Source organism: Pimephales promelas, chromosome 17 (genome assembly GCF_988280905.1).
Source record: "Pimephales promelas chromosome 17, fPimPro1.hap1.1, whole genome shotgun sequence".
Lineage (NCBI taxonomy): Eukaryota > Metazoa > Chordata > Actinopteri > Cypriniformes > Leuciscidae > Pimephales > Pimephales promelas.
The window spans coordinates 29,834,431-29,847,276 of record NC_142785.1 but is presented as its reverse complement, the minus strand read 5'-3'; the positions used below and the strand labels follow the sequence as shown (position 1 = coordinate 29,847,276).

At 37.2% G+C, this 12,846-nt stretch overlaps 1 protein-coding gene across 4 annotated transcripts in view; it reads right to left on the bottom strand.

Moving 5' to 3' along the window:
* LOC120474747 (cadherin-18) overlaps positions 1-12,846 on the bottom strand; it is a 218,080-nt gene that overhangs the window by 31,940 nt on the left and 173,294 nt on the right. For all 4 annotated transcript variants that reach the window (XM_039665305.2, XM_089122348.1, XM_039665304.2 and 1 more), the window contains 3 exons: positions 7,236-7,403; positions 4,944-5,131; positions 1,152-1,405 (listed from right to left, as the gene is read on the bottom strand). In XM_039665305.2, coding sequence (XP_039521239.2) covers positions 1,152-1,405; positions 4,944-5,131; positions 7,236-7,403 — 610 coding nt within the window. The remainder of the gene's footprint in view (positions 1-1,151; positions 1,406-4,943; positions 5,132-7,235; positions 7,404-12,846) is intronic.

The window sequence follows — 12,846 nt, the reverse complement described above, 5'->3', positions numbered from 1 at the left end:
ATTAAGAATATTTTATTTTGTTTACTAAAATTTCGTACATGCCTAATATGATTCTTCAGGTCTTTACACATTAGGTTATCATGTTGCATTTTTATTTTTTATTATTGGATCCTCACACATTTTGGACCATCTCTGCTTGTTTGCAATGCAAGGATAAATAAAGAACTAGTTGTTTGAACAAGTACCATGTTTTCTTTATTCAGAAACACTATATATATATATATATATATATATATATATATATATATATATATATATATATTGCCCATTGCCACAATATATTGATAATTTGTTTACCAGAAACACTGAATTCTACTGGCTTCTTTAGGCGAGCAGCATGATATCAGTGCACACCTCTCTTTCATTAAAGTGTGTGGAGGTAATTGAGCTTTTGGCAGCAGTGTTTTACTAACATGGGGTGCCTTAACTGCTCCAATTAACATTATCCTCCATAAAAAAAGACAGACAGAGAGAGAGAGAGAGAGAGAGAGAGAGAGAGAGAGAGAGAGAGATCATGGTATGTCATATCAACTCAATGTCATCCTATTAAATTTGACCTTTACAGATAGATGTGAGAAATGGGAGGGCAGAACACACAGAGAGAGAGATAGAGTGAGAGATAGACCAAGAGAAAGAGAGAAAGAGAGAGAGAGAAAAAAATGTTGGATTATTTTGCTGTAGCATGGCATTTGAGCATGCAATAATTTATTTGATTTACTAAAATCTTGTGTTTGTAGGTATATTGCTTGTACGGAAGCCCTGAACCGCAACGTAAAAAAAAAAAAAAAAAAAAAAAAAAAAAGCATTTCGAGATAAAAGTCAAAACATTGCGAGATTAACTTAGAAACATTTCGAGATTAAACTTGAAAAAATTTCGAGATTGAAGTCGAAACATTTAAAGATTAAAGTCGAAACATTTCGAGAATAAAGTTATATATATATATATATATATATATACACTGTATATATATAAATAAAATAACAATAAGAATATTATTATATTAAAAATAATTAATATTAATAGGGATGAATCACAATAGTTGTCTATTCAACTATATACATTAGGGCAGTACATCCATGTGTGACATTATGGCCTGCGTATACTTGTATTACCGGTCGGAGTGTTATTTTAACCCTTCACATCTTTGTACCTGACAGGGCTGTTTTTGCTGTCTGGGTCTCTCGCTGTGACGGCTCCCACTTCACTTCCAACCTTTGCGTTCTCGTAAACCTCCAAAATGTAATAATCCAGTGAGAAAACCGGCGGCTCATCCACGTCTCCGACTGTGATCTTGAGCGTGGCATCATCTTTGAATGAGCCCAGATAGGACAAGCGTGGGTCCAAGTGTGTGTTCTCTGCAGCGATGTGAAGGCTGTACTGCTTCTTCTTTTCATAATTCAGTTGCTGAGAAGAGAAAACAGGAAACTTAGGGTGTGTTCACAATTAAATGTGTGTTGTTCACAACATGTTCAGTTAAATAAGTGTGAACGCTGCCATCTGAGCACCGAACAGGTGAAGTGAGAAAGATGGGTCTCAATATAAACGGAACAAAGACAAGACGTGATGTCACCATATGCGAACCTCAGAAAGGACAGAATGCTTAAGAATACTTGTTTTGTTGTCCATCACAGTTCAGTACTGGGGTCAGAAATGCCGTCTCTACGCAGAAGATCTGCGTTTGTGTGTGACGGAGGGATTCCAACCGCTGTTTTGACTCCTTTACACATTTTATAAGATCTTCACAAATTGCCAGCTCCATCATATGTAGTTAGTCTTGGTCAGGTGGAACCGGGGATTGAACCACCAACCTTCTGGTTTGTAGACAACATGAACCACTGAGCCACTGCCACCGCATTTAAAGGATTAGTTCACTTTTGAAAAAACTTTTGCTGATAATTTACTCACCCCCATGTCATCCAAGATGTCCATGTCTTTCTTTCCTCAGTCGAAAAGAAATTAAGGTTTTTGATGAAAACATTCCAGGATTTTTCTCCTTATAATAGACTTCCATGGGAACCAGCTCCAACCGAGGTCCAAACGACAGTTAATAACAGTTACAGATGCAGCTTCAAATGTCTTTAAACGACACCAAACGATGAATAAGGGTCTTATCATGCGAAACGATCGGTTATTTCAAAGCTTATTCCAAAAATGTAACTTTTCTAAGGACAAATGCTAGCCTAGCTCTATTCTGTGAGGCGCGTTTGCAACGTCACGTAATACGTAATTACGTTCAAAAGGTCACGGGCGACGTAGCCAGAAGTACAGAGTCAGAGTGTTTACAAGTTGAACGCATAGGTTGAACGTGAAAACTAACTCAAACGCCGTTTACAAAAAAGGAATTAAAAGGTAAAACAACGATGTCGGACGATTTTGATTCTGTACTTCCGGCTACGTCGCCCGTGACCTTTTGAACGTAATTACGTATTACGTGACGTTGCAAACGCGCCTCACAATATATTACAAGGCTAGCATTTGTCCTTAGAAAAGTTACATTTTTGGAATAAGCTTTGAAATAACCGATCGTTTCGCATGATAAGACCCTTATTCATCGTCTGGTGTTGTTTAAAGACATTTGAAGCTGCATCTGAAACTGTTATTAACTGTCGTTTGGACCTCGGTTGGACCTGGTTCCCATTGAAGTCCATTATAAGGAGAAAAATCCTGGAATGTTTTCATCAAAAACCTTAATTTCTTTTCGACTGAAGAAAGAAAGACATGGACAGCAAAAGTTTTTTTCAAAAGTGAACTAATCCTTTAACCCAGCACACAGCATGTTTTGGATGTAAGGTAAGTTCCCTTTTGTTTCATTTTTCCTTTGTCTCTTTAAGTTTGGTCTCAAAAACAGACAGTGTGAAGGCTAACCGAACAAGGTCTAAATGTATCATTTCTTTTTTTGGTCCGGACTAAAAGAACCAAGAGAACCGAACTACAGTACAAGTTAACTGGATTACAGATATACACAATACTTTGCTTTCAGTCAGTCAGATTAAGCCACTTTCTTGGTGGCTTCTAGCAGTTTCAAGTTCTCCAAAAAGGTATGAACTGAGTTTATATTGAGGTCAGTCTTTCTGCTTCCAGAGCGCAGAAGCTAAATCGCTCTCTAGATGGGGTCACGTCTGTAAACGCCAGGAAACCTGCCCGACCTTCACTGCCAGTCTCGCCGGATAGATCTGGCAGGCATTTATTTACAAAATTGGCTTAAGGAAAACTCAGTATTCACTGGATTCACAGCTTTCCTGACCCCCAGGACTGAGTGTGGAATAGAAGAAGCTCGGAATACAGAAAAGAGAGCATTAATGAGCATCTGAGCCACGAAGAGTGCCAGACGTCTCCTTGACCTAGTCCGGATGGATAGATTATGTATATTTGTCAGTGTATCCATGTAATTTCAGTGTCTGCAGCTTCAGATATGGTGCTATTTTGACAACATCTTGACCGGTTTAATTATACCATCTTTTTCGTTCTTTTGTTGAAGACAAGCACTCAAGTGAAAAGGGTGAAAAACCATATGGCAATCTGGATGTTATTCAACTTTCATGCATGACTGCAACTTTTTCCCTAGATTTTTGTATGTTAGCTCTTTGTTTTTTATTTGTCTGTTGGCTCTGCAGTTTAAATAAAGAGACATTCACTATATCATTTATGAACATGGCATGTCCTTCCACAAAAAAAATTCCAGCACAAAATGCTCTTTGCATAATTCGAGGTGTTGCAGAAATGACACTGTGGTAGAAATGTTCATAGCAAATTATCATTGAGAATGAAAACCACATGTTCATTTTCTCGTATTTGAGGCGTGGTATACGAATGCCCAGAGCCGTATTACTGGGTGCTACGAATGTCTATCAAATGTGCCTGTGCTCATAGCCAATCGGTTCAATGATACCAGATGACGAATGTAGAGCGACAGAAAATTAGATGAGGAAGAAGACGAGGGGTCAGAGATTTAGGATACTTATGTAGAGGCTGTATCAAAAGTTAACTTCGTGTCAGCTGCCAAGATGGATCCATAGACATAAACAAACTGCTTCGGTGTGTCGCATATACATCGTCATCATCTTACTGCTCCCTCATCGTTCTGTGATTGGTTCCCTATCTCAGCCGAAAACAGTGTTGTAGTACTCGAGACTCGGACTCGTCTCGGACTCGGTCTCGAGACCATATTTTAATGGTCTTGGTCTTGTCATGGACTCGTGTGCATTTGGACTCGGAATTGACTCGTACTCGAACATTTTTTTTTTTAGGACTCGGACTTATTCCCGAGTCCACTCGTGTTCAATTCAAAATATTTTTCATGATTGTGATGTATGTTAATAAAATATTTCTTTAAATTGATTGACACGCCCAGTGATTGGTGATTTTCTAGTGTGCAACTGCGCATGACAAATTGTAATAAAATTGCTTTTAACACCACCTACTATGTGGCCTTTTTACCCTAAACTGATCATATTTTTTAAACTCTAAGTAAATTCAGTAAAAAAAAAAAAAGAAGAAGGATTTCTCTAAGTAAATAAAAGTAAATTAGGTAATCAACCCTCACTGGTCTCGGTCTCGATTTGGACTCGATCGTCTCTGGTCTCGGACTCGACTCGGACTCGACTCTCTATGGTCTCGGTCTAGACTCGGACTCGAGTGAGGTGGTCTCGACTACAACACTGGCCGAAAATTTGGTTCATGGTGTCCAGGCTGCCTAGCAGTGTGAATAAAATCATGCGTCAAGGCAGCATGGGGAAACCCAGGCTAAATGTTCACACTTGGACATAAATCACCTGTGATGCATTTACTGGTGAACAATGTTATCAGTCTATTTTCTAAAAGCCCACCAGCCAAAAAGGTGTTCATACAGCCGCTTATTAATAAGGGTTTAGAAAACCCTAAAACCCAAATATATGAGCAATAATAGTCATGACTAGGACACCAGTGAAAATGACAGCAATACCTTTCTCAGCGTGATGACACCCTCTCTAGTGTCTTTGTCTGTGGAGATGGAGAACATTCCGGCCCCCTCAGGGTTCAGGATGCTGTATTTGATCTCTGCATTGATTCCGATGTCCTCATCGTTGGCTTTGATCTTCCCCACTGGCTTCCCCACCTGTGCCGACTCCGGGACAAACACCTGGTAATTCTCTGTAGACACACAAAAGCCCGCATGGTGGTTTGTTCGATTGGCTGCATGGTATTTTGAAGCATATCTATCATGATGCCTCTTTCCAAACAAGCCACATTGAGAAGTATTCAACTATTCTAGAAGTATTTCAACATAAACAACCACAGCCACATTCCCAAAGCACCTGATTGCAAAAGCTAAATGTCTCACTTTTCCGACGGCCATGGTTTCAGATATATTTTGAGGATTTCGATTTCAAAAGCTCTGAGATGAATCACAACATTACAAACTTTAATCCATGGTAACAGCAACTTCTCTGATTGGTGGATTTTAATGAGGTGGAATTCTGGCTTCTACAAAATCATATTATACTGTGCTATAGCTTAATATGGGAACTCATAGTCTGTCTTAAAAGGTTTATACATTATCCTTAAAAACACATGTTTCTAGGGAGGAAATTAATGGTGTGTTTTTTTTAACTTCCAGAACCCTGCTGTTGTGCTGTGTTTCTGAGGATAAAAATAAGACAACAAAAACTCAAGATCTAAGACTCATAATTGGATGCTTACACAATAAAGCTGTGTCCCCGTCTCTATTCTCTTCATGCTAATTAATGATAAAAAATGCACTACAATGCGCAATTTATATGAGTCATCTGAGTAAAATTGCATCTACAGTATATTAGGTATATTTCCTTCTATTCCACCTAATTATATAGTATCTATAAGACACCCATGAGAAAACAAACTGTTTCTTGTGAACGTCTGAGGAAAAAAAAACAACTACTGTGATAGAGATAGAGAGAAAAGTGCATTAGAACAGCCCACTTGTATGGTTAAACTTTAAAACGTAATGAGGATATTTATAGAAGATGAAAAATCTGAGAAAATCGAGGTCAAGCTGTATCACTTCTTTTGACAAGATCTACGCATAATAATCAAGAAGTCCTTCAATGTCTCACAGATTCATTTAAGAAAGTTCAGTTCGTATGAAGTGTTTTGGAGCCGAAATTCAGCAACAGCTCTAAGCGATTCAGTTGCCTACAGATTTTAAAGGTTGCATCTTAAGTCACATAGAGTGCAACAGTCGGGTTCTGGATATAGAAATATATTTTTAATGATAACTTATAAACTTTTAAAGACGGCCTTACTGTGAGCTATGAGGGATTTAACCGATAGTATTTGCTTCTGTTGAAGCCGTTAGCCTGCATTATTTTAACTTAGTATTAAAATAATCATGTTTAACAGCAGGATTTGTGGTGAGAAACTAATTACCCATGATGCTGTACAGAAAGTTCCACCAATCAGTGTTGAAACAAGCAAAACCTACCAAAAGAGCTAGCTCCGCTCACTCACATGAAGCACCCCACATTACATAATACAGTCGGTCTTCCTATGCTCTCAAAATATATATACACACATTTTTCAATAAACTATATTGAAATAATATTATATACAATTACAATAAAGCTTCATATAACAAACCTTCACAATTGCTAAAACAAAATATTTGACCAGGATTTGTTTCCAGGTATGACTAAAAATTGGGTTTTTGACTTTAATTTATATTTTGATTTTATACACACACACATATATATATAGGCCACAACATCCATAGTCAAAAGTATTGGTGGATGCATATTTCATATGTGTTTTGTGGCCTTATTTCAGAAACTTTCATTTTTAGTTTTTTTAATAACCACACATAAACAATATTCTCTAAAAATGTACATGTACATACATGTTGCTCACATATTATGGTAGCCCTGTTTCTGCTAAATATAGTCTAATTTCACCTGTCCTATTAATAGGTTTATAAGCAACTGCAAAAAATACAAATGTCAGGGCATCTCAAAACATCTCAAGGATCCCAAATAAACCCTAGACCTCAGAGGATTAAGCCCTAACCCTAACCTGCAGTCATATAGATATAGAAATCCATAAGTGACCGAATTGGAAAGCTGTATATGAGCCATCTGATTGTATTAATGTTTTATTGCATTATATGACGAGCGCTCTGTGAAGAGTCTAATAATACTCGGTTTTGAACCAAAATCTACTGATGTCCTTCTACAGCAATATGTTGCCATTGTATTTGGTTTTCACAGTGGCTAACATTACTCACTCTGAGGGAACTTTGGTGGGTTGTCGTTGATGTCAGTTAGCGTGATGTTGACCGTGGTGGAGCCCGACAAGCCTCCAACCTGCCCTGCCATGTCTTTGGCTTGAATCACCACTGAGTAATGTTCTCTTGCCTCTCGATCCATTTCTGCCAGGGCTGTTCTGATGATACCTGCAAAATGAACACAAACATATAGCGGGTTATGCACATAAATAGTATAAATGAAAGGGTTGATAAAGTGCAAAATTTCACAGAATTCTTTTCCTTACATGTATGTATAACTCACACAGATGATCATCTCATACAGCGTTCAATTTCTTATCATTTTGGTAAAAAGCAAAAAAAAAAAGTTTCAGCGAAAATATGTATGTGCGAACAATTATACATTGGTGATTCATATTTAGAATTCTTGGATTAATCTAGTTGTGTATAAATAGAATTGGACGCAGAGGTAATGCTGTGTGCAGTGTGACATTGTGTAAGACTTGTTAAAATAAAACGTTCTTGTATCTGGAAGGTCTTTTCTCTGCCAAGGTCAGTTTCTGTACGCCTTTCACTATCATTCAAATGACATCAAAACCTTGAAGTATGGGTGAACTGAACCGTAGTCTACAAACATACATAACTCAACAATGACATGTATTCACAGACAAATGCACTCACAGAATACTGAGTGCTAAATATGGACAATTTTGTTGATTCTGTGGTGATATTTTCACTGCAGTGTTTAGTGGTTTCTAAATTGGGTTGGGTATTGTTTGGGGTTTTTCGATACCATTGCCAAATCGATAACTTTAAAATGGTACCGGTGCCTAAATGGTGAGAGAGCCTCAAAACAATGGTGAATGACATTAAATAACAAACTAAAAATATACTCAATTTGATTTAATACAATGCACATATTGTGTATGTTTTTAAATTATACTTATATAAACAACAACAACAACAACAAAAAAACTGCATGCATTTGCAACTGTTGGTAATTTCTGTAATTACATCTATAATTACGCCTTACACCTAATACCACAAAACCTGTCCTTATCCTTACCCGTATCACACTTCGATAGTAGCAAAATTTTTGTGCAACACAATATGAACACAATAAGTACATTGCACTTATTATTATTTATTTTTTTGCTTTTTTTCACCCATCAAAAAATTATGACTCACGTTTTGTTTTTGCATTTAGAGTCACATAAATTATTTGTATGTTATGAGGAATTTCTTAAACGTGTTTGCTGCCCAGAAGCAACATTATGCCACAGTGGAATTGATATGATGCTTCCACTATAGAGAATATTACAGTTATCAGCTCTCATTCACTAAACATTTTCATGAACATATCATGATCCGTCAGTAACTTACTTTCTTGTATGTATTCTAAATGTACGAAAAAATGTAGGAACAACTGACATCTCTCACATGCAAAAATCATATTTTCTTTGTAAACATGTTAAGATTCAATTGTATACATAGATATAGATGTAAAAGAGTAAGTAAAAGTCCACAATAGCTCCAGCTGGCTAATCAGAGGACTGCAATCTGGGTCTGTTTTTTATTGCATTTGAACGTGTTTTGAAGTTGGCACTCTTGGTATTGCTCGAGGATCTCGCTGCGTGTGCTTTCAGGCAGAAGCGAGTCGTTAAAGAGCATCATGTTCGCTGAGAGTAGAAAGAACGAAAGGAAAGGGTCTGCGAATGTCCTTATATGAGCATGGTTTGGCTGTGTTTTTTGCAAATGACTTATCTCATGCAAATGACTTATCTCAAACACACGGTCGCTCATTCAGAATACTCCAAATTCATTAACGTTCAAAAGAGGATGAGAACAAATTCATCTGAGTACGCACGTGTTGTGAATTAAACGAAAAATTTGTCATGAGAAGAATACATTTTTCCTGTGCGTAAAAACACGAATAATCCACGATCAGTTGATGAGACCCAATGTTTTTATTGACATGTTTTCTACATTGTACATTATTGAAGTATACTTTTTTGAACATTTTCTTAACATTTAGGTGAAATTTAAGTCAAAAGTAAATCCAGGAAACAATTCCGTGGCAATCCACTGACTCACCATGAGAGACCCTCAAACCGGTTCAAACACGTCTCTGAATCACTACCGCCTCACACAATATCTGTCAGTTCCTTTGTGTCTCACGATTTCTTTCTTTCTCTCACTCAAATCTCCCTCTCCTTCTCACCTTTCACTTGAAGTCGGCAGCGATGATCAAACCCGCAGCCAGACGGAAATCACACAAAAGTCATTGCTTGAAAATCCACAACTATATATTTGTAGGTAGGCATGAGAGGTAAATCATTTCATATACAGTAGTTATTGTGTCATCACTATCACTTTCCATTCCTACTGACATCATCTTCCAGAAAGTGAAACGATTTTAAAGGGAAAACAACAGCAACGGAATCAATGGATTTGATGGGTTACTGACATCGATTCTGCTTTATCTTGTGCATACATACGACCCTTCTTCCTTAATAAACTTGAGAATGTTATGGCATTACACTGTATCTGTGTCTACTTGATCATCCTCCTGAGATCTCCTGCCACACGTCACAGAGGTTTAGACGCATGTTTCCAGCTGATGACTGATAGCCTCGAGGCTGCCGTCTGAGAGTCTACATGAACATCAATCAAACCAACCCGGTCTCATCCCAAGACGTCATATAACTGACGTTCTGGGACGTCTTTTGACCATACGTCAATATTCGCCTTTTTAGGGCCCCCTTAAACGTCGGTAGATAAGGTTATGGGATCCTAACTCTACCCCATACCTAAACCTAACCCTAAACCTAACCCGTCACCTACCTGACGTTAAAGGTAAAGCGTCAGTTGTATGACGGCCCAGGATCGCCATCTACCGACGTTTAAGGGGGCCCTAAAAAGGCGGATATTGACGTATGGTCAAAATACGTCCCAAAACGTCAGTTATATGACTTTTTGGGATGAGACTGTGTTAATCAAACAGATATGGGGGCTCGTCCGGGATATTCCCAATTCTGTGATGTTTTGTGTATTTCAATCAAAAACACTTCAACCTGTTTGATAAAATCAAATCAGAAATGTGTATTTTATTAGAATAGTATAGTATTTTATCAATAAATAAATTAGGGCTGTCGGTTTAATGTGTTAATAACGACGTTAACTCAAACCCATTTTAACGGCGTCATTTTTTTAAATCACGTGATTAACAGTCTTTTTGACCTAGCAGACTTTGTAGGTTTTTTTCACATGCTTTTGCAACAGGAGGATGTTTAGTTGCTTCGTCGACCAAAGCGTAAGCGGATCTAGCAAGACCGGAAACAAAACAACAGGTACGCCGCACATACTCGTTTGGGGCCAAATAATTGGTTAACGTTACGTTTTGAGTGGATGACGAGTGCGAGATGCCAAAATGGATGCCAATAAGATTCTGAATTAAGACCAAAGTGATCTGTGTGTTTTGTCGTTATGAACTGATCTATCATCATCGCAGCACGTCCCGTCTGAAATACCACTTGATGATGGCCAAGCACACACACACACACACACACACACACACAGAGCTGACGCAAATTCTCTGCCCTCTCGACAATATCAGGACCTCATCAGTATTTCTTTAACCCGTTTATTGATGGACAGTGTTACATTGTGTGAGAGATTATTTGCTCCAATTGAGAATGTTAGTGTGAAATTAAACACAGTATATGCCAATGTTGTTTTCAATAAAAAAAAAAATAAATAAATAAATAATTGCAGAAAGCAAGCCGATCCACTTTTCCATGTTGATAAGAGCATTAAAATGAGAAAAAAATAAGGGGACAAAAAAAAATTGAATAAATAAAAATGTGTGATTAATCGTGAGTTAACTATGATATTAATGCGATTAATCGCGATTAAATATTTCAAACGTTTGACAGCACTAAAAAAATAAAATAAAATAAATAAAGCTAGAGAGGGAATGACAGTTGACTTATTTATAGACTGTTGAAAAGTTTGGGAATGGTAAGATTTAACAGTTTTGAAAGAAGTCTCTTATATTCTTCACCAAGGCTGTATTTAATCAATCAAGAATACAGTAAAAACTCTTACATTGTGAAATATTATTCAGATTTAAAACAGCCGTTTTCTACATGAACACATCTTAAAATGTAAATTATTGTTCTTGTGGTAAATCTGAAATACGCCACTCTTCAGTGTCACATAATCCTTCAGAAATCATTGTAATAAGCTGAATTGATGCTCAAGAAACATTTTTTACTATTATCAGTGTTGCAATTTTCTTGTGATTACATGCCAACACCCACATAAACTTCTCCAGACGGGCAAAATATCTTCAGAATGTTGTGTCAGGGTTGAGGGATGTTCAGTCAAAGATGAACGGCAGGAACAATCGCTCTTTACAAAATGAAAGTGTTATCAGACAATCCAATCCTGTTTTATATTTGCTTGAAAACAATAGGCGTAGGTAGCCCGCGGCTTTCTCTGATAGAGGGGTTCGACTGACACACAGTCAATACACACAAGCCATTAAAGAACAGATTACAGACTCATGAATAAACAGACTGGGTGTTTGAGTCAGGCTGCAGAGCGACTCTAAACAGGAATTCAGCACGACATTTGCATCCCCATAATTGACTGATTCATTTTTCACTTTAATTTATGAGGTGCAAACAGAGAGAAAATATTGATTTGTCATTATTACACTGAAAAGTGGTTCCGAGTAGACCATAAATAACCGTCGGTTTTCTCTCCGTTATTGACTACAATCATCCCAAACCTTTTTTAAATTCTCGTTTGGTTTCATTTCCCTCATGATAATGAAGAACTAGAATAGGGAATAAATGATGATGACGCCAGTGTTGTGTGCTCATGTGAAGAGAGTTGGGTTGACAGGCTCAGGATTAGCCGTCCGTGGGCAGGTTACGACATTGGATGCCGGTCAAGGCGCAAGTGACTGGAGGCAACAATATTAACATGCAGGGTAAGTGAGGTTGACCATTGTCACCTGTCACAGTGAGAGCAGGGCAAAGACTTGGAGAATGCTCTAGGAACAGACCAGGATATCTCGTACTGTTCCAAAAATACCAGAGAGAACAGTCAATTGTTCAGACAATTGAACAATTGTGGTTGCAAGGACATTGCTGTGGATTGCTAGGGTACTTTAGTGGTTTCTAAGTGAAGTAATAAGAGATGACACTAAATCAGGCCATTCGTTTGTAAAAATGAAATACTTAAAACATTTCACAATAGAACTTTAATATATTTATTACAAAGAGCAATATCCACACGTTTTTTGAGTTTGTAAGAGACCATATCACCAGCATTCTGAATTTGGAGTGACAAAAATCTGTGTAAAAAAATAATATGATTTATCTAATCAATAAAATTGTGGCAACATATTACAAGCAATATTATTATAATTAAATTGTACAAATTAGAATTAATTAGAATGTTAATTTGGTTAACTATTACTCAATTCTAATTTGTTCAATTTAATAAATAATATTGCTTGTAATCTGTTGCCACAATTTTATTGATTAGATAAAGCATATTCATTTTTACAGTGTTTTTTTTTCCCCCTGAAAGAAATAACTTATCTGATAAAGCTTTTATT